The 19,694-nt window shown below is 43.1% G+C and overlaps 6 protein-coding genes across 6 annotated transcripts; 2 read left to right on the forward strand and 4 right to left on the reverse strand.

The window, feature by feature from the left end:
• Positions 1-1,414: 1,414 nt before the first annotated feature.
• PHALS_11801 (hypothetical protein L915_11926) lies at positions 1,415-5,115 on the forward strand (the record flags this gene model as incomplete). Its single annotated transcript, XM_024727227.1, has 5 exons — positions 1,415-1,927; positions 1,988-2,033; positions 2,090-2,267; positions 2,330-2,775; positions 2,840-5,115. The coding sequence occupies 5 exons, from the start codon at positions 1,415-1,417 to the stop codon at positions 5,113-5,115; spliced, it is 3,459 nt and encodes a 1,152-aa protein (XP_024577825.1).
• A 5,671-nt stretch (positions 5,116-10,786) lies between these two features.
• On the reverse strand, positions 10,787-12,355 carry PHALS_11802 (uncharacterized protein; the record flags this gene model as incomplete). Its single annotated transcript, XM_024727228.1, has 1 exon — positions 10,787-12,355. One exon carries the CDS (start codon positions 12,353-12,355, stop codon positions 10,787-10,789), a length of 1,569 nt encoding a protein of 522 aa, XP_024577826.1.
• A 114-nt stretch (positions 12,356-12,469) lies between these two features.
• Positions 12,470-12,936, forward strand: PHALS_11803 (uncharacterized protein; the record flags this gene model as incomplete). Its single annotated transcript, XM_024727229.1, has 3 exons — positions 12,470-12,568; positions 12,653-12,730; positions 12,805-12,936. 3 exons carry the CDS (start codon positions 12,470-12,472, stop codon positions 12,934-12,936), a joined length of 309 nt encoding a protein of 102 aa, XP_024577827.1.
• A 114-nt stretch (positions 12,937-13,050) lies between these two features.
• PHALS_11804 (fumarate mitochondrial) lies at positions 13,051-14,505 on the reverse strand (the record flags this gene model as incomplete). The annotated part of the gene is made up of 1 exon (XM_024727230.1): positions 13,051-14,505. One exon carries the CDS (start codon positions 14,503-14,505, stop codon positions 13,051-13,053), a length of 1,455 nt encoding a protein of 484 aa, XP_024577828.1.
• A 2,199-nt stretch (positions 14,506-16,704) lies between these two features.
• PHALS_11805 (uncharacterized protein) lies at positions 16,705-17,027 on the reverse strand (the record flags this gene model as incomplete). The annotated part of the gene is made up of 2 exons (XM_024727231.1): positions 16,705-16,844; positions 16,904-17,027. The coding sequence occupies 2 exons, from the start codon at positions 17,025-17,027 to the stop codon at positions 16,705-16,707; spliced, it is 264 nt and encodes an 87-aa protein (XP_024577829.1).
• Positions 17,028-19,017: 1,990 nt separating this feature from the next.
• Positions 19,018-19,224, reverse strand: PHALS_11806 (uncharacterized protein; the record flags this gene model as incomplete). The annotated part of the gene is made up of 2 exons (XM_024727232.1): positions 19,018-19,140; positions 19,198-19,224. The coding sequence occupies 2 exons, from the start codon at positions 19,222-19,224 to the stop codon at positions 19,018-19,020; spliced, it is 150 nt and encodes a 49-aa protein (XP_024577830.1).
• Between the last annotated feature and the right edge of the window lie 470 nt (positions 19,225-19,694).

Raw genomic sequence — 19,694 nt, forward strand, 5'->3', positions numbered from 1 at the left:
ACGGTGCTGGGGTATTTTTTTATTTTTTGAAAAGTTGGGATATTCTTTTATATATGGCAAAAGTTGGGGCATTTTTTTTATTCTCCCTAGATTATATTTCACAATTTGGTTGTATTCGATACTTAAGATTTTACATAGGATGATATCCCAAATAGTATCGCGATCTACGTCAGAATGTCCATCAGGTGGCATATTAGATTCCAAATCATGTCGCAAGTGCTCGAGGTGCGAGGCTTGATTCGAGTTTATACCTGCACTCACGTTCAGCTGTGACTGACACTCGATCTCGCTTTTCGCTAAGCTTCGACGCTCGAAACTATACAAATCTTACGTTCAGACTAGCCGTTGATGCGGCATTGATTTCTGTTATAAGGTGTATGCACCACATCTTGAATAACACGTCGTAGGTGATCGATCAAAGCAGAAAACGTCAAAGCCTTTTTGATAAAGATTGACAGCAGAAAAAGTCCTCTGTTTGGCATTTTTACATACTAGGAGAGCAATGAGTTCATCTTATTGCTACTAAGATTCGCGAATCGCATATAAAAGTTCAAAAGAGATCCTAAGCAAAGATCAGACTCAGTCTTTGTGCACTTGTATTTTAAGCAAAGATCAAGCAAGAGTTTGTTGTGCACATGCTCTATGGTCTTAATGGAGAAAGTAAGATACATGTATGGCGCCTATCTTGCACAAACACGTCCATTTCAAAAAAGGCGAAGTGCATTCTGTACAGCTTTCAAATGACATTGCAATGGAAAAATAATGGTAGTAATCAGGTCCAAATCGCTAGAGAATTTTGTTAGCCATCTACCAACTTTTTCCAAAATTGACCTCTAACCACAGATACCACATAGATGATGCGATACGTAAACAGCTTCACTGTCAGCTTCTTGAAAGCGCAATACATTTCATGCGTACGTACCGTGCAAAACAAGGGCAAAAAAAGAGTCGTTTTCGTGTGACATCTATATTTTGATATCCCTTGCCAATTTGTTGTATCTGGAGCATCTTTGGTGTCAGGTAATTAAAATTTATGATATAAAAACAATGTTTTTTTAGATTGAATCAAACTGTTTTAGAAGGTTATGAATATCAGTCAGATATCAACAAAAAGGTGGTAGTCCATCATCATGGAAGCACGAAATCAGAGGTCGTGCTAATGGCGGTGCTGTCTTGCTCCGCTCAAATTTAGATACATACATGTCAATCATATTGAAAACATCAAGATTCAAACATGCGACTTCTTCAAAACAACAGTTCGAAAGCAACGAGCAATGGATTGTCAAGTTCGTCAAAACCCGGCCACCTCTGTGTCAAAGTTGACACCGACTTTTCTGAAAGTTCATTGACATCCACATCCGAGATCAATGATTACTATACCAATTTGAAGTCTCCATTGCCTCATGGACAATCAATGCGACTTCGTCTTCGTAAGCAAGCGACAAAAAGCTCGCCATTATCAGCAGAGACATCCGAGAAGCTGCGTCGCCGTGTTGCTCCAATCAAGAAGAGAAAATCTTCAAAAGAGGCCCGCGTTTTCAAACGGCATTTACAATTGGCAATGCGTATAGCCGCTGGAGTTTTACTTGCAGGAGTCGTGCAGACGCGAGGTACAGATCGAGAGTGGCTCTTTCTGCCGGCCAGTTACTATTTAGGAGGCCTCACAGTCGCTTCCATGATGGTCATTTATGCTGCAGCGAGTACGGTGGGCGGTGTACTTCAACAAGTGTGGCAAATTGATGTAGGAGTGGCAATTGCGCTACTTTACAACTTTGCAGTGTTTGCTTGTGTGCCCATTACGCAAGGTGACCTCCTGACCGTCTCGAAAAATATCAATGGAACCACGTATTATATCAGTCTACGGGACTGGGGTACCACTTTACCAATTCTTGCTTTTTTCACGCTAGTGATCTTGTTGTCACCAATGGTACGTTTCTTTAAACTTACGGGGTGTATAGTATCGTGAGGTGCTAATGCATTTTGGCAGCAACGGAATCTGAAGAAGTTTGCAGTGAGCACGAATCTTTACTTTAGTAAGTTCAAAATTTACTTGCATATGACTACATGTACTAACCTCAAAATGCTGCAGCTTTGACCTTAATCGATCCGATGAATCCAATCTTTCCAACAATTTTAAAGGACAGCACAAAGGGTAATGCTTATTACGGAACTAACAACTTGCTTAAACAGCTTGCGATCTACAGCGCTGTTGGTGTCGTGGGTACATTTATCGCACTTGCGACAATGATGCTTCCATATCCAATGTTGTACGTAGACAATAAAATTATGCAAGGCTAGATATCCTCACATGATTTTTCTCCATGTTAAGTGCAATGAGAAAATTACAGCGACACATGGCCGCATCTCCTCATGATATCCGAGACATTTTAAACTTGATCGTCGATTCATACTGCTTTCGAGCTAAAGATATTAAGAAAATGGACTTCTTTAAACTGCGGCTTGACCGGCTACTTGCTAATGCCCACGAGCGACATGCTACGATGGAATCGCTACTTAACGATTGCGGTTGGGAAGAGATAGTTGGGCTCGGAATGTGTCTTCACTTTAATAAGACTGTAGCCAAACAGCTTGTGAGACTGTATGGAAAACTTCTTGTCGACTTGCAAGCCATGAAATTTGCCATTGAAGCCGAGACTTGCCACTGGACGCACGTTGTGCTTCTTAGTAAGATGCAAAAGCACATTTATGTGCTGCAAGCTGAGGCCAATGATCTTCTTGAAGATATCTCACTTAAGATCATTCACTCGACTCGAAGTACGTAATGTAATATTGTTGGAGTTATTAAATCTAATTAACAGTTTACGGTGTCACTATCCAGCCATGCCGTCATCTAAATTTGCCAGTCTTGAAAAAGCATTGGAACACTTAATGGTAAAATATACAACGTTGTATGGAAATTTACTATCAGCCGAAGTCCACACTGCAGACGACGTGGGCAAAACTATGCCACTTAACGTGTTTGTGTATTCATTTCACGTCTTTGTGTTTTCGCTGCTGGAGTTCGAGGGAAACTTTAATGGCAAAAACTTTTCAGCTCGCTATCGGATCCATAACTTTCTCAAACTGGCATGCCGAAGTTTATATCATCCGATTAACTATCCTCGAGGTGTGATAATCTCTGCGTTTCGAACGACTTTGGCTATTATCATTGGTATTTGTTGTGCAACTTTCATCTTTGGATTCAGTTCGACGGCCCCAACAGCGATTGCTATGGTTGCTGATAATAGTATCGGTGGCACGTACGCCAACATGGTGAATCGAGTGGGTGGATTAGTTGCTGGTACCGTCGTGCCGTCAATTTTCAGCTTCTTTGTCTGCAAACTTTCAAGTGATCATATTTACAATATACTCAATAATATTGTACTCTTCATATGGACTGTTGGGTCGATGTACGTTTGGTTCTCAGGGCGCTTTATGGCTTTAGCAGGTATGACCTCGGCATTTATGGCTGCTTCGGTATTGCTTGACCACAGTTGCCGAACATCATCGTCTTCAACGACAGTATCATATGCAAGTTTGACTCAAAATGCATTGGGTATTCTTATTTTGATGGTTGTGGAGATCGTTATTCTTCCTCGCAGTTCCCGTGGATTGCTTCGTAGTAATATTTGTCAATTATTAACACAATTTCGTGGTGTCTTTCACGACGTGTTTCGCCACCACATTGCGTACAGCTATCCAACTTCAATTTGTGCTGAGCCGCTAACTGAAGAAGATATTGAGAATGCCAAGGTACTTCTTAGCAGTAGCAAGATTAAAGAGTTAAAATTTCAGCTTAAAGTGACCCTACCCAATTTACTAAAGACCCAAGCGAAATTGCTTGATGGCTCAAAAATGGAGCCAACGTTGTGGAAACCTTTATTCTCTACGCCCAAGTACACGAAAGTTCTGAGCGTTTGTCAAGAGCTTCTCAATCGTATAAATGTATTAGTGGATCTCGTGGATTGGCATGAGCACCGTCGAAGCAGTGGCAAAGACCGACCGTTGAAACGCTGGCAACAGAGTCGAATAGATGATGAATGCACTGCGGCATTTGTTGCGGCTAAAGAATCTCAATATCCATTCTCAAAAACAACTATGAATATAGAGAGTGAGCCCAATATTGATGACGGAAGTTTTCGTTCTTCATCGTTATTATCTCTGCCACCTCATATGAGTTCAACATCACCCACTGTGGAAAAGCTGCAGTGGAAGCAAACCGTCGCAGTCGTTGAAGCAGGTGTCGAAGGAGCACTAGACACACTTGTAACCTTGTTTGGAAAAAAGTTCTCAGACTCTACTGCTGGAGACCACGCTATTTATTTACAAATGAAAGAAGCTTTTCGTATTGCAGACGTCAATAATCGCGGCGTTGTGGATGCTTCGGAGCTCAGTCTACTTCTTGAGAAACTCATGCCCTACTCTGGTAGCCGAGGCATCGAAGGCATGGAGGAATATGTTGATGAATTCATGCAATTGGTTGATAAGGATCGAAACGGCACAATCTCATTTCACGAATTCATGCAGGCTTTAATCGAAGGGTTTCAGCTAGAGCTTGAAATTTACGACGATCGACCACAAATCCCAATCGGTGAAGTGATTCAAAATTCCAATAACGCTCCGTCATCACCTCCAGAAAACATTCGATCGCTTCGTAAGAGTACTTTTCGGTCTAACGTAGTTCAAGCTGTCGAAAACAACAACTTTTTATCTTCCGAAAGAAACAAAAAGAAAAATCTCATTTCAGTGCTATCGTCGCCAGATTCAAAAGATTTTCCAGCTCGAGCGACGTCCAATTTCGTAAATATGTCCCTTTTCGGTTCGAAGTCTTCATCAAATACTATCGATAAAGCGGGATTTACTCGACGCCAAAATCGCTTCCGAGGTACGTCCTCAGCAAGTGAAAGCTCAGGACTTTTGAATGTCGAAGCATTTACACTCACTGAAGCTGCAGCCGCATTGAAACGTACCTACGGCGAGTGTTTGCTTGGATACGTTGACGATTGCAGTCGTCGCATCACGATGGAGGATTTCATTGTTATAAGCTGCGTGATAAGCGCTTGTTCAGATATCGCTGAGAATTTGACCCGCTTGAATACGCTGGCAGCTTCGTGATGTGTTTTACTGTTTTACTGTCATTAAACTAGAAATTTACCCAATTTAAAGTTACCTTTCAAATTTAGATGAAATTACTGGATAAGCAAGTCCGTCATGTAAAAGACTTGATTTTCAGAATCTAAAATGGCGTCATACACAATAAACCTTACAAAGGATACAGTGAAAAAAATCATACGATTTTTGCGAAGAAGTTTCGGTGAGAGAGTGGATTCCGCTTAGCGCTGACTTTTGGTGTCAGAATGACTAGAGGCAAATGGTGAATCGGGCTTGCATATAGTTCGCGAAATGCAGAAGCAGATCTGGTAAGCTCAACGCATCTAAAGAAATGCCAAATGGAGCTAAGGCGCAAAAAAGTGACCTTGAAGCCTGAGGAAGTAACTCATTCGTGCTTCGATTTTGGATCGCTCAAGTCGAGATCAGCCTTTTCATGTCATCGGTGATGCTATACACCTTTCCTTAGACTGTTCTCTACTCCAGGTTGATTCAGATGTGCATGCTATGTGATCGCCTCTGAGTTTCGCAAGCATAAAGCGACAGAGAGGACCAAACTCATTCATAACAAAAAACACTTCCAATAATATATGCCACCGTGAAGCTCAGGGTGCATCAGTTATATTCTTAGCCGTTTGTGATTGATACAGATTATGCCTCATTAGGCGCATCGACAAGAGCACCAGATCCTAACAGAATACCGAGTACACGTTCTGGGTTTGGTATGAGCCGGACCAGTCATATCTCGGGGCGGGTGCGAATTCTCGACACCGCGGCTGTGGATTTGGCGCAGGTTCGCCGCCAATTGTTCAGGCCTTTTGTACAGGATACAGATTAGACGCAACATGTGCAATAGGCTTGCTGTATTACAGTATGACCCATTTGACTATCTGCTTGTGGTGAGTCATTTGATCAGGAACTAGTACAGAATGTTATACGACTACACCCCGGAATGAATAAAAGGTGCTACTCCATGAGCGCTAATTATTAGTGGCTCATTATATAAATGTTGTTCAGCACATATGCTTACACGGGTGAAACGTGTCAACGGAAGCTTGCCGAATGCGGCGACATCATTAGATCGCCTACGTCCCAAAGATGAGCTCATAAGTGTAGACCATTTTTCAAAAATGCGTCTGGTAGAAGCAGTATTGTGTTCATTGTGGATCGTCTGATCACGATAGCCCACCTCGCTGCTGTCAATGTTTGTAAAATTGGTTAGGTTAAAGCCAAGGCTCGACTTGGAATTTCGTTAACATAACTTGCTGGTAGCTATTGTATCGAAAGAAAATTCGCGCTTTACATCGCAATCGTGGCAAGAACTGTTTCAGGTACTCGATACAAATCAAGTGCAGGTGTTACATACACGAATATATTGTTGGGCAAAAACATCCACTTAAATGCAATAGATGTACCACCACCCGCATATGTTGTCTGCGGCTTACACGATTATGTTGGTTCCCGGTCATACCGACAAATGAATCTAGCTTTTCGTTGTACATCTCATATAGAATGCCTGCTATATACTTGGGCTTACTGAAGCCATACCACGATCTCTCTCTTACAAGCTAGTTGTAATTAAAGCAGCATCTCGACCGTCCCCGTAGCTGAGCTACCCTTTGCTTCGAGGTGGCCACACAATATCGAATCGATAATGGTACCAAGCACATGCGGTGCGATGGCAAAGTCAAATGAGCGAATGTGGGGTCTGGCTCATCTGCGTTTCAAAAACATTTCGGGGCTCTTGGAGAGAGTCACCATGGTTTGACAATCGAAGTGCTAACAAGAGCCGGTTGCGGGAGGGTTGACCTCCGCCGACAATGCTCTACGAGCAAGGGTTTCACACTTTCATGTGGAACTTTTGATGATCCGGCAGTTTATCAGGGTTGATGCCAGTGTCTGACAAAGTAAAAATGGTAAGCTCATTTAGAAATCTTTAGATCCCATTCCAACAAATTTAATTTGGTGCCATGAGTGGCACAAGCGCAGCCTTTACCTTTTTTAAAGAAGTGATGGGGTCGCCCGATGTTTCGAGTCCACATCTTGGACGCTACCATTCTCATCGAGAAGAGACGGCAGCGGTAAACGCAATAAAACGTTCATCACGTTGTCAGCAGCTGGGAACCGTCCTTATGGTTAGTAAGTTTCTTAGTAGTTAGCTAAATACAACTGTCCTATGGATATGAGCTTGGGCTGTGTACAGCAGCGATTGAAGGTGATGGGATACTTTCGACGTCCTGGTGAGCTTTGTACTGATTAAAGTCAACCCTGGGTTGACGCTCTAGACGGACGTCCAGTTTATGAAGCTGTCTTATACGGCCTTAAAACGAGTAGAACGGCGTGTTCTCTGTAGCCAGTGATCGAACTGAGTTTCAAATTCATCAATGTTGTCACCAGCTGCATGAATCCGAGACATGCTCTCACATTTGCTGTAATAGACCAAGAGGATACTAGGCTTCTACGGCTTGGGATTAATGACACGACGATCACACGATAATTGTTATGGTTATTTGGAGGATCATGGTCTTGTTCTTTTGGATTGTGAGTCAAAACATACATTTTGTACACTTTTGTGACATCGACTCTGAAGACCATTATACCAGCTCTTCATATTTCGCCCTCAAACTAATGGTCATGCTGAGCGCGCTGATGGGCTCATCGAATATTTTCTCCGCTGTGCTGTAAATCTTGCTTACAATGATTGCTGTGCTGCTCTGCATTGTCGGAATCTCCTGACAAATGTCATATACATTTATCTACTGAAATATTGTCGTTTGAAGCTGATCTTGAATATGTAACGTACATAGCTATGATGTCACGGCTGGCCCAGAGCTCAAAACCTTGACCAAGTTTGCATAACAGTTTGTTTTGTGATAAAGGCGTTGTTGAAATCGGCCCAGAACGCACTTAACGAAACTTAAACCCGTATGCCGTCTAAAACATGGGAGCGCTTCGTGGCAGTGTCAAAAGAGAATGAAGGTCTGAATTGTTTATTTGGAATATGATTCGATTAGCCGAGGTATGATTTGCATTAATCATCGCACGCAATGATTGGGTGCAAATCGCACTAGCGTCGTGGTCTCTATGGGCTAGTACTTTTGAAGATTTCTATCAGAACGCTGTCTAGCCATCTGATTTCTACCCAATATATTTAATTTGGGTCTGAGCACAATAATTTTTGCCATAACTTTCGGCAAGCTATTTTGACGAAGCACATTGGATAGTATCGGCTATATTCTCAGCGGCCCCTCTATCGCTGACAGTTGCGTGATGATCAGATGTTTTCGGAGGGTCGTCAAAATGGGTTGGTGAATGTGCTTTCACGTCAAACTGATAATAATATTAGTTGTATGATTTTTCGATGGCGACGTCGCAGATCGATGAGGTGGTACCTGCAATGTACGGATCAAACGCATTATATACTGCGTTAAAGTTTCGGGAAGCAAAAAGCTAATAAGTCTAAGACTCGCTCCACCCTTCAGGACGGCTCCACGCCTGCAACGCTGTGCCTTATGCTAAAGGCTGCTATATCAAAGCACTTACCAATTCAACACGAGGTTCTGTACGTGGCACATGATACTTAGGTGGCATGTTCGGCAGACCACTCCACAAGCGCTATGTTTTTGGAGTCCAACATGTAAAAGCTGATGAGCCGGATTGTAACTAGCCTTACGGGTATGGTTGGTAGATGAAAAATTCCATCATGCCATTATCCACAAGAAATGGGGCGATGACGTCGCTGTACGTGACTACACGAGAGCTGCAGGGGGGCTGCCGTAGCTTTGCGCTTATTGGAAGCATAAGTTAGGTACCGACCTTTCGTTTAATACTTAGAATAAGTACGAGTTTAGCGAATAACTACAAGAAATATTACAGAAATAACCCAAGGCTAATAAAATCTTCCGTTTATACTCAAAAACTGACTTTATTTATTTTTTCTGCGGCAAATCCGCCTAATTTTTAATGCATAGATTTTCCAAAATATGTATAGTAAAATCTAATTCATTTTTAGCTACTGGCTATCCAGCCTCGTACCGTATTCTTGTTGGGGTGTGGTCATACCATGCCCATCAGGTGTGACACACACACCTGTTACCAGGGTATGTGTAACCCCGTTACAAGAGCGGCAAAAGTCATGAAGGACTCTATGCCAAGCTGGTGCACTTGTACCCTGAAACGAGTTTACCTTATAACAAATACTTCATGAAGCATTTGAAATCACATAGCTCTTTGAAACGGATTTAAGAGTTGTTCTAAGGTGGTGGCACCTAAGTGCGATTACGCGTCCATGATTGTTCATTCTGCTTGTAGACAAGAACAGTATATCGTAAAGGATGAAGCGTTAGAGGCGATATAAAATGACCGACCTGGATTTAACGATGGAGGCACACATCAGGCTTTATTTCAGCATCGAAAGTCGTCTCGACTATCACAGTTCAACATCAGTTGGTATCCTTTTTGAGATGGTTAGTGAGGGGTCGCTTCGTGTCGGCATAGATTGCACTACACTAGTGGAGGCAGTTGACCGGGCTAAGCCAGCTACTCATGTCGTTTCGGGACAGAGGCATTGGCGATTCCACTATGGTCTTTATATCTGCGTAATCTGCCCACAGGCTCTGTTTTTAACTGAAAAAGACAAAAAAAAAATTCGCAGTTTTATCTGTATTGACAATAGTAGGCTTGTAAATAGGCATAAGGCTTCCTGAAGGTTATTGCATCATTGCAGTTGCCTTTGCCGTTCATATCATACAATTGCTACAATTCACTGTGACATGTAACGCTTGTAACAATTACGTGTTCTATAAATGTGTGTGATCAATCGGTGATGAAATAATCCTGATATGAAGTCGAAGTGATGGTACTTCTAAACCGTGCTTCTGACCTCTTAATTAATATGCTATAATTTTAATTATTAACACATTTGAGAACAGTTGGTATCCCTTATATGACACTCTCAATCTGAGCAAATGTATGACACACATCCCATGTGCAGGAATCCCACGAGTCAAAGCTATCATGTGCAAAGTTGCAGCTTTTACTTCAATTGCGAAAGTCGTCAGCAAACGTAATTTTTTCTTGAATTAAGTCAAAGTGAATATCTGAAGTAAAGTATAAATAGTGTCGATGTTAATGAAGCCTCTATAAATGCATACAATTGGCTGGTCAGGAGAAATGTCATTTTCCTAATTGAAGCGTTTGCAATAGTGTGTTTATATAATTTTTACCACAGTGATGCCGAGTAAAACGCCGATGCCTATGTCTTTGTCACTTAGTTGGGTATCGAGTTTCGCCGAGGGATTGCTGGCCTCAAAGTTCAGGTAGACCAATGAGTCGCTGAAAAGCGGCACATCGGAGACATACTGGGCTTCGAAGCCGGCGCCTCGGGTTGCCTCGGCAGATATTAAATATCTGAAGATATTGTGTGGAGTTCTTGCCGCAATTTGCTTGGACCATGAAACGCTTCAGACACTCTTACATACGACGGACAATATACCAATGCTTGCAAGGGTTGGCTTACATAAGCCAAAACCTTCCATGCTGCTTATAAGTAGTACGTTATCGCGATAGATGCTCAATGTTATTGACGCATTGACAAATAAAACAGCATCTATGGCAAATTAGACGTTTTCTAAAAGTACGCTTCATCTTGCTAAACGGTTCAGTTCTTGTTAGTGCCTTATTCAGTCGAAAGGCCGCGTGATGTCTGTTGAGTACCTTCTGGTGCGACCTGGTTCTTCACTTGCATGTGAGGCTGGACCATCCTGACCATCTGAGGCGGCATTGTCATCATTTGCGACTGCATGTTCGGATACGCTTGGATAGATCCGTCATTTGAAAGCTGGAGTTGATTCATGCTCATGCTTAGATGCATCATGCCACCAGGCGCAAAATTTTGTTGCTGCAAGTGTTGCATCGGAATGGCCATCACTGGTGTCAACTGGTCGGTACCGCGAGCCTTTTGCAATTCATTCAGGGTACGTTTTTCACCAGGATGAGCCGACAGAGACTTCTTCTCGCTGGCTAAATCGTTTAAATTGACAATATTGTTCTCTGGTAACAAGTTCGACGTGAATGTCTGTGTTTGCTCCGGTGAAGGAGCACTGATAAAAGCAGCACTCTCAAAATTGGTTGGCTGAGCTCGAGTAAAAGCTGAGGGAGGGGCCTCAAAGCTCAATCCAGCAAGATCTTGCAATGGGGTTTGGCTTGGCGGTGGGTCAAAAAGTGATGGCTGCGTTTTCTGAATTGATGAGGCAGAATGTGCATCGAAATCTACACCCAACAAGTCAACACTGGCACTGACTATTGCCGACTTTTTTTCACTGCGTTTTTTCGCCTTTACTTTTGCATTTTCGGTAGAAGACTCGTCGGTTGAGGATGCAACGGATCGTCGGCGTGATTTCTTCCCCTTCTTGTCCTTTTTACTCTTCTTCGATGTGTTTTTTTCTGTCGCCTCTTTCTTCTTCTTTACAGGTGGAGGTGGCAACTTGGCTGGATCAAATGAAAATTTATACTCTGCAGACGTTTTGCTCTTCACTTCATCTTCACTCTCGCTCTCTGAGTAAAACTCACTTTTCTTTTTAGACTGAAATTTCTTTTTGATCTTGCTCTTGTGTCGTCGTTCGTTGGATGCCTCTGATGCAGTTGACTCGGAAATACTCGCCTCTTCGACCTCCTCACTCTCACAGGAAGAAAAATCACTTTCGCTCGATTGCTTCTTCTTGTTCTTCTTGCTCTTTTTCTTGCCTTTCTTGCTTTCGTTTTTCTTCTTCGCATGACGACTTTTGTGATGATCTGACGAGCAGTGATCCAATCTATTTACCTCATTACTTCTTGACGGGTTACTTGAGTATCCCTGGCCATAGTCCGAATACGCCTTAGGTCGTTCTGTGGCAAAATCGTTTTGGTAACCCCCTCCACTGGCATTGTACCCTCCAATACCCCCTTGAGAAAACGATGTCGTGTTGCTGCGGATATCTGCCATCCAATTGGCACGACCATCATTGCGAGGCATCTGTTGTGCGTAGTGACCTGGGATAGAGTCGGTGCTCGGCCCACGCGCAAGTTTTCCACCGAGCTCAATGACTTTGCCTCCAAGCCATTGGCCACTTTCAAGTATCTTGCTTTTCCAGTCACCCGCTCCGGAATTGGCTGCCGACCCACCATTGTACGAATTCTGACCGTATTGCGAACCAAAGCGATTGCGGTCGTGAAAGTTGCCGCTCGCCGCTGGATTCTGCATCCACATGGTTAAGCTTTCGGTTAAAATGATTTTTTCCACATAATACACATCTGGGTTAGTTTTAGCCAATAGCAATAAGATTAGTTATTGGCCAATCCAACTGATCTAAGCTTCAAAAGAATGAATACTCGTGATCGGTGTGTTGAAGGCGAGGACGTTAAGGAAGAGGATTTGCGCCTGCTTGAGGTCATGACCCATGTTTCCACTGCCATACAGCAGGTTCGACTAAGTAGTAGATCTACTACGATGTAGCTGAGTCGATTGCGTTTATCGATGTTATCAATATGTTGCCAATATTGTCAGTTCAATGACGCGCTGGCCAAATTAAATCGACAGAGCGTGGATCTATCTAAGGAGCTGGGTACAGCAGAGCGGCAATTGGTGAGCTAAAATCAAATTTACGTCTTGGTAAGAACATGAAGTGATGTATATTTTGTAAATGCTATTACCGCCAGAATGCGCTGTACCTGCCATTCCAAGCCGCAATCTACGAGATTCAAACCGCCAACGATCAGAGACAAACTACGATCTCCGTGCCAACAGTGCACTCTGTGGCCACTCCTGAGGCTCAGCGTACTGAACTATAATGCAATTACAGCGTTGTACCATACCCACTTTCCACCTGAACTTCCGTAACAATATCTCTATTATCAAACACGCTCTTCGAGCGCATACCCCCACATAAGATCCACGCTGCTTTACTATTGTGGACCAACCATTTCTTCGGGACAAACAAAACGGTCGAACTCTTCGCCAGTCAAGTAGCCGAGTTTGATGACCGTCTCACGTAAAGTGGCACCTTCCTCATGCGCCGTCTTAGCTACCTTTGAGGCCTTGTCGTACCCAATGTGCGGATTTAAGGCCGTCACGAGCATAAGCGAGTTCTTCATGAGTTGATCAATCTTTTCACGATTTGCTTCAATTCCAACAATGCAGTTGTCCGTAAAGGCGCAGCAACTATCTCCAATAAGGCGGATGGATGATAACAGATTACTGATCATCACAGGTTTGAATACGTTGAGCTCAAAGTGGCCGTTTGAGCCGCCAACTGTCACAGCTACGTGGTTCCCCATAACCTGAGCACACACCATTGTAATGGCTTCACACTGCGTCGGATTCACTTTACCTGGCATAATTGACGAACCCGGCTCATTCGCTGGCAGAGTTAGCTCACCCAAGCCACTGCGCGGGCCTGAGCCGAGAAAACGAATGTCATTAGCAATCTTCATCAATGAGCAAGCAATTGTGTTCATAGCGCCACTAGCTTCCACCACTGCATCATGAGCAGCCAGTGCCTCAAACTTGTTAGGTGCTGTAACAAATGGAAGCTTTGTTTCTTCTGCAATGATTCGAGCAATCTCCGCGTCGTAACCTTTCGACGTATTAAGTCCTGTACCCACGGCGGTACCACCAAGTGCAAGTTTGTACAAGTTTGGAAGGATATGCTCTACACGCTCAATCGAGAGCGCAATTTGCTCACGATAACCGGAAAACTCTTGACCAAGCGTCAGAGGTGTAGCATCCTGTGTGTGTGTACGTCCGATCTTAATTATGTCGTGGAATTCCTTTACTTTGACATCTAACGCATCGTGCAGCTTGTGAAGGCCTGGAAGCAAGACGCGGTGGATTTCTTGTACTGCTGCAATATGCATGGCTGTAGGAAACGAATCATTAGATGATTGACCCATGTTTACATGATCATTTGGGTGAACAGGCGTCTTGGTGCCGAGTTCACCACCCGCCAATTCAATGGCGCGATTGCTGATTACTTCGTTGGTGTTCATGTTCGATTGCGTGCCCGAACCTGTTTGAAAGACAACGAGTGGGAAATGGTCGTCCAATTTTCCGGCGATTACGTCGTCAGCCGCGGCGATGATTTTATCAGCTACAGCGCGATCTAATTTTCCTTGTTTGAGATTGTACTTGGCGGCACATTTCTTCACGACGCCAAATGCTTTGATTACTGGCATTGGCATCCGTTCGCGAGCTCCACCAATTGGAAAATTCTCGAGACTACGTTGGGTCTGGGCGCCCCAGTACCTTGTGTTTTCTACTTTAACCTCTCCGATTGAGTCCGTTTCGATGCGGAAGGAGCTGGAGGCACGCGCAGCTCTCATGGTTAGTCGAGAGGAACGAGCTACTGCGACTGAGAGCATCATGACCAAATTCAATTATTACACGATCGGAGACGGAGGGGGTTGAATAAATCTTTTTGTGACTACTATTGAGAGATTCTAGCCCCGCGGTTTAAGGACCTAGGGTAGCTGAAATGTAGCCAATTGCAATTGTGTATTCAAAATAAACGCAATTATAAGGGTCGACGCTACAGTAGATTAACGAGTTTTAAATGACGTTATTCGGACACTTCTCGCGCCAGCACTTATATCGTCATCTTAACTGCGAGCGTCTTGAAAAATTTAGAGACGTAATCATGACAGTGTACTTCTATGTAGACAAGCGCAGTATTATTATTTACAAGATGATATGAAGTTTCAAAGTTAATGTAAACGCTTCGTTATGTGAGGTGGTACAAACAGAAAAAGTATCGTATCGGTGGATCCCAAAAGTTATGCCCTGTAACCTCCTTGGTACGCAGTTATTTGTGATATTTTCACCCATTTACCATGCAGCACAGTGACATCATCGTCGTAACTCTAGAATGAATGAGAATAAGCACATCTCCCTGAATAAATATATTTTAAAATAAATTAGTCAGTTGAATGCGAATGCGCTTTTGAGTTTAGCTCATTTACAAATTGCAACATGTACGTCGTGCATCTACTATACGATATGGACTAGGCAAATATGCCCACTATGCTGAAGGCTTTAGTAAAAAAGCATTTTTAACTCGGACGCCGCTGTTTTTTTGCGCTTGGATGCGCGCTTCTGTACTGTCACTGCTACGTTTGCTTATTAAAGTACAGGTGTGCTTTACACAGACAATTCAAGATGAGGACAATCTCATACAATTTTGCGTCGTATTTATCTGGGAGATGTCTCATGTTTCGCATTGTGTACGTGCGGGGCATGTCTCAGGTTTTGCATCGCATGCACGGTAAGGAACTCGTACAACATAGAAAGCTCAAGTGCTCGGCTACAATTGTAGATATAAACGCAATATTTGGTCCCCTGCCGGCTCTACTCGATGAGCTCATAAAGGCCCTTTTCGGTTGGAAACGGATCGTGAGCACCATGCGGAGAATTAGTATCTGGAAAGTTGGTTAATTCACCCTCGGGTGTTTAAGGTCGATTGAGCTGCACTGGGGTCAGTCACAGTTTCAATCTTTCCCCCAGATTGAGATAGAGATCCATGTAACACAAGCCCCCGTTAGCGAGTGGGACGCGGTCTTGTTTTAAGCTCTATTGTGACCGATAAACCAGCACAAGAGAAGAGAAGAGAATTTTTACGTTCTAGAATATAAAAAATACCAAGGAATCGACAGTTAAATTCGTTTGACGCGGCGGCAATGATTATTGCATCAAAATGCTCGTAACGTAATTTGGAAGCGAGGGTGAGTGCCCGCGACACAGCGCTTTATGTTTTGCAACAGAAAAATTCAAGTGATGCTTTAAGGCTTATAAAGTTTCATTTGGGTAAAATAATATACCTTTCCTCCCAATGCCCGAATGAATATTGTTAAAAATTCTGTCGTTGGTCGGTTACTGACGGACTTGGCTTGTTATCCACCGAGCTGCACCAAAGTATTACGCCGACTTTGCACCTTTTACCCACAGAACTACAACCAAGTTGACCTTTGATAATGGACTACCGGGACATGCACGATGACAATAAACCGCAAACCTAACTCAGAGTTGATCGTGTGGTGTTCAGGACAAGTTCGGCAAGCACAGACACTTATAGGCTGCTACCAGGATCAAAGTTGCTAGTGCGGCGACAGGGAGATGAGCTTGACTTGAGTAGTTGGGACAAAATTGATAAATATTTTTTTTGAGGTCTTTAGTTCGCTAGCGCTATCTCTAAGACCTTTTAGTCACAACAGATTTTTTTAACTAGCCAATCATATATCGTATATCGAACACGTGTACATATTGCTCGCAATCATGTGTAATCAGTGAGCGTAAACATATGCAATCAATATACATAAACATGAGAATAATCAACCTTGAGTGATGCTCCCCACACTAATTGCGAAAACGATGCACCACCACTTCTTAGCGCAAATATATCCATGTATTTCTTAAAACTATCGTCAGAGCATGCTACAATAAGTACAATTTTCCTGGAGCTCGCTGTTTTTAGCAAATAAAGTTCATACCTAAACAATTTCTAAGGAATAGATATATGCGGAGTCTTAGATGCCTTTTTGGGTGCACGATCTTCGCTTTGATTGAGATCAAAGGAAAATTGGAACGTATATGGGCTGGCGGCGGACACATTTCGTTTCATCGCGTCGATCGAAACATGACAACAACTCTCTACATTTGACAGGAGATACTTCCTCCTGAGGTAAACTTGGTACAAGTCGCTGCGACTCTTCAGATTACAGACCGTGAAGACTAGCTCGATGAGCTAGAGTCAGCTCATTAAATTACCTCGTTGTGCGTTTGGCATCGGGGTCTCGTAAAATCGTCTTTTGGAAAAAGCATACAGCGTCCACAAATTGTGAGCACGCCTTTGCTTGGAAGCAGAGCTGCCTTTGGCACGAGGCCGCGACATTTTCAGCACAAGGTATTCAATAGTCTATTGGCAGTCAGTAAAGACATATCCAAGAGCTTTTTGAAAAGACGAGAAGGCAAGGGTGTTTATATCGGCGGTCTTTAGAAATGTAACGTTTGAGATAATTTAAGGCGCTTTCAGACCAGAATTTTCAGAGTTAATCCAATTAAGCAACCGTAATTTGTGATTTCCAAGTCCTTTCCAATTGAGACAGGTGGACACACCTTTAAGTTGGAATGTTAAAAGCTTGACCGTGTTAACATGAATGTTAACAACCAAGAGTCGCGGACTCCAGGATTGGTGTTTCTTATACAGATCGGGGTAGCTAAAAGCCGCGGTTTTTTTTGTAAGCCATTGCGGGGACAGGCGACTATGAGCCTGGTCCCAATATTATAATACATTCTTGTTTCATGACACGGCATGATGGCACAGTCGGGTCAGCGATTTTGAAAGCTTGCAAGCAAGCGGAGTATTTTAAAAAATTGTCGTGCTTGAAGTATATGTGTGTATATTTGTTAAAAGGGCGATTTAATACGTGTTTCATAGAATGTTTGACTCTCAATTATATTCTGAGGAGAAGATTTCGTAGAGCTTGGAAATATTCCAAGGGGTGTATGCGAGGAAATTCAAGACGTTGAGATCGCCGGGACAGGTAGTACAGGAAGAGGACCTTAGATTAAATATAAATTGGTCATTATGGTAGCCTGAGGTGACTATATGCCAGGAAAGATACCCTATGTATGATAATTTTTGTTGCAGAAATATTTCGATATGAGGGCAAAAGACCCATCAGAGGTGTTACCTCCAAACGAGAACAATCTTATGAAATTGGCCTAAAATATTTGTTTTACAAGCTCACATCCCTCAATGAGATCACAGTGCGAATTCATGGGCTAATTTCCCCGTGATTCACGTAGCGGGTTCAAGCAAGCGAGTATAAAACTTGCCAATCGGCGCCGACTATCAATGTGAGAGTCGAAAATGGTATCCGGCAAGTCGTACACGAATTTAAATATTAGGTTGCTCAGGCACGCTGAAACACGTCTGCAAGCGCTATGAAGCATGTGACGTGATATTGCAGCTGCTGCTAACGTGACGACCATCTGAATGCGATTGCCGTTGTTGCCGCTTCAGAATGTTGCATTTAGATATTTCAACACTCTGTTGCAGCTAGCGGCAACCATTTCGTACAAACTATTTCAGAGACAGGATGGTTTCAATCTTTCATTTGAATCAAGAAAAATTTAAATCAAAAGGCGTACCCTGTACATCGAGTTCTACTTTGTCGGTGGAAATTACCAACCAATCACACGATATTATTTGAAAGGGGTGCGGGAAATTGGCTGTTTCTTGCAATTCTAATTATTAATACGCAATAGTCTAGCTTTGCGGCTTTTTGGGCAGTATGCATCGGTTGATTTTGACGATAACTTCTCATACATCCCACACAAAAACACGGCCAAAGCATATTAAATGTCGCAACTATCTTAGAGATTTAAAATGTGCTTGGTCTGACCAACTACTTGCAGATGTATAGCGCAAAATGATATATGACTCACTCTCCAATCTACTTGATATGATTGTCAGGTGCTGATCGGGAGCAACCAAAAGTGGCGACCTTTCAAAGGGTATGCGGTGTAATATTCTAGATCTTTTTGGGTCGAGCAGGTCGTTCTGAGCTCACCTGATCGACTACAATTCATTTGTGATCTATTAATCTCACCACCAATCGACAATGCTATCTGTATGGCTTACGGATCGGTCACGACTGGTTTGCGTTCTGGTGGTTTTGGAAAGCGAAGGGTATCGCCTTTAGAGGGCCTGTAAGCGCAATTACACCTCTTTCGAGATTTTTGGGTATATCTGTAAAAAATCAGCTTATCTCATAATGTGAAACTATACCCACCTCAGATACAAATTCTTTGTGTGGAGCATGATTATCCTCTTCAAATACATCTCGTTAGACTCAAAACATACGTCTCACTAAGGCCTATAAACGGGTGGCCGAGATTGTACAATCGTAAGCACGATTATGAGCACGCATGAACTGTTTTAAAGTCCAAACCTTTGCCACATATTCTGATGTCATTTGGTTTTGGTCCTCTTTCAGACGCTATAAGTGATACTGGTATTGTAGTCAGTTTGCAAACTCTTGAGGAATATACCTCACCTTGCTGCTGCCAACTTTGGCCGTCATCATTGTCAACACAACTAAGCTGTTGTCGCAAGTGTTAGCAAATGACCTTGACTCTAGCAATTGTGTCGGATTAAGAACTGCATGTTACAGAGATATTCTGATGAGCTTAATTTCAGGTACCAAGGCTGTAGCTCGATATGGTGGATAATGAATGCGTTCCCCCAATGGGAATTCATGCGAGTTTGAGGCTCGACTTCGAAAAAAGTAGGCTGGATTCGTGACAACAGACAATTTGGCGCGCTATCAGCTATTATAGTCCTCAGAGAAGAGGCAGTATTACTCCCACAGCGCGCTACTCTGTTGTGAGTGGCGACCTAACTTGCGTTGCGGTAGAACTTGTTCGGTAGCTACTACAGCTGTTTCAGGTAGACGAGCGGGGCGATCTATAGCAGGAATTGAAGGTTATGGATTGTGTAACGGGGTTACACGTACCCTGGTAACAGGGGTGTATGTCACACGAGATGGGCATG

Source organism: Plasmopara halstedii, assembly GCF_900000015.1.
Source record: "Plasmopara halstedii genome assembly, contig: Scaffold_555, whole genome shotgun sequence".
Lineage (NCBI taxonomy): Eukaryota > Oomycota > Peronosporomycetes > Peronosporales > Peronosporaceae > Plasmopara > Plasmopara halstedii.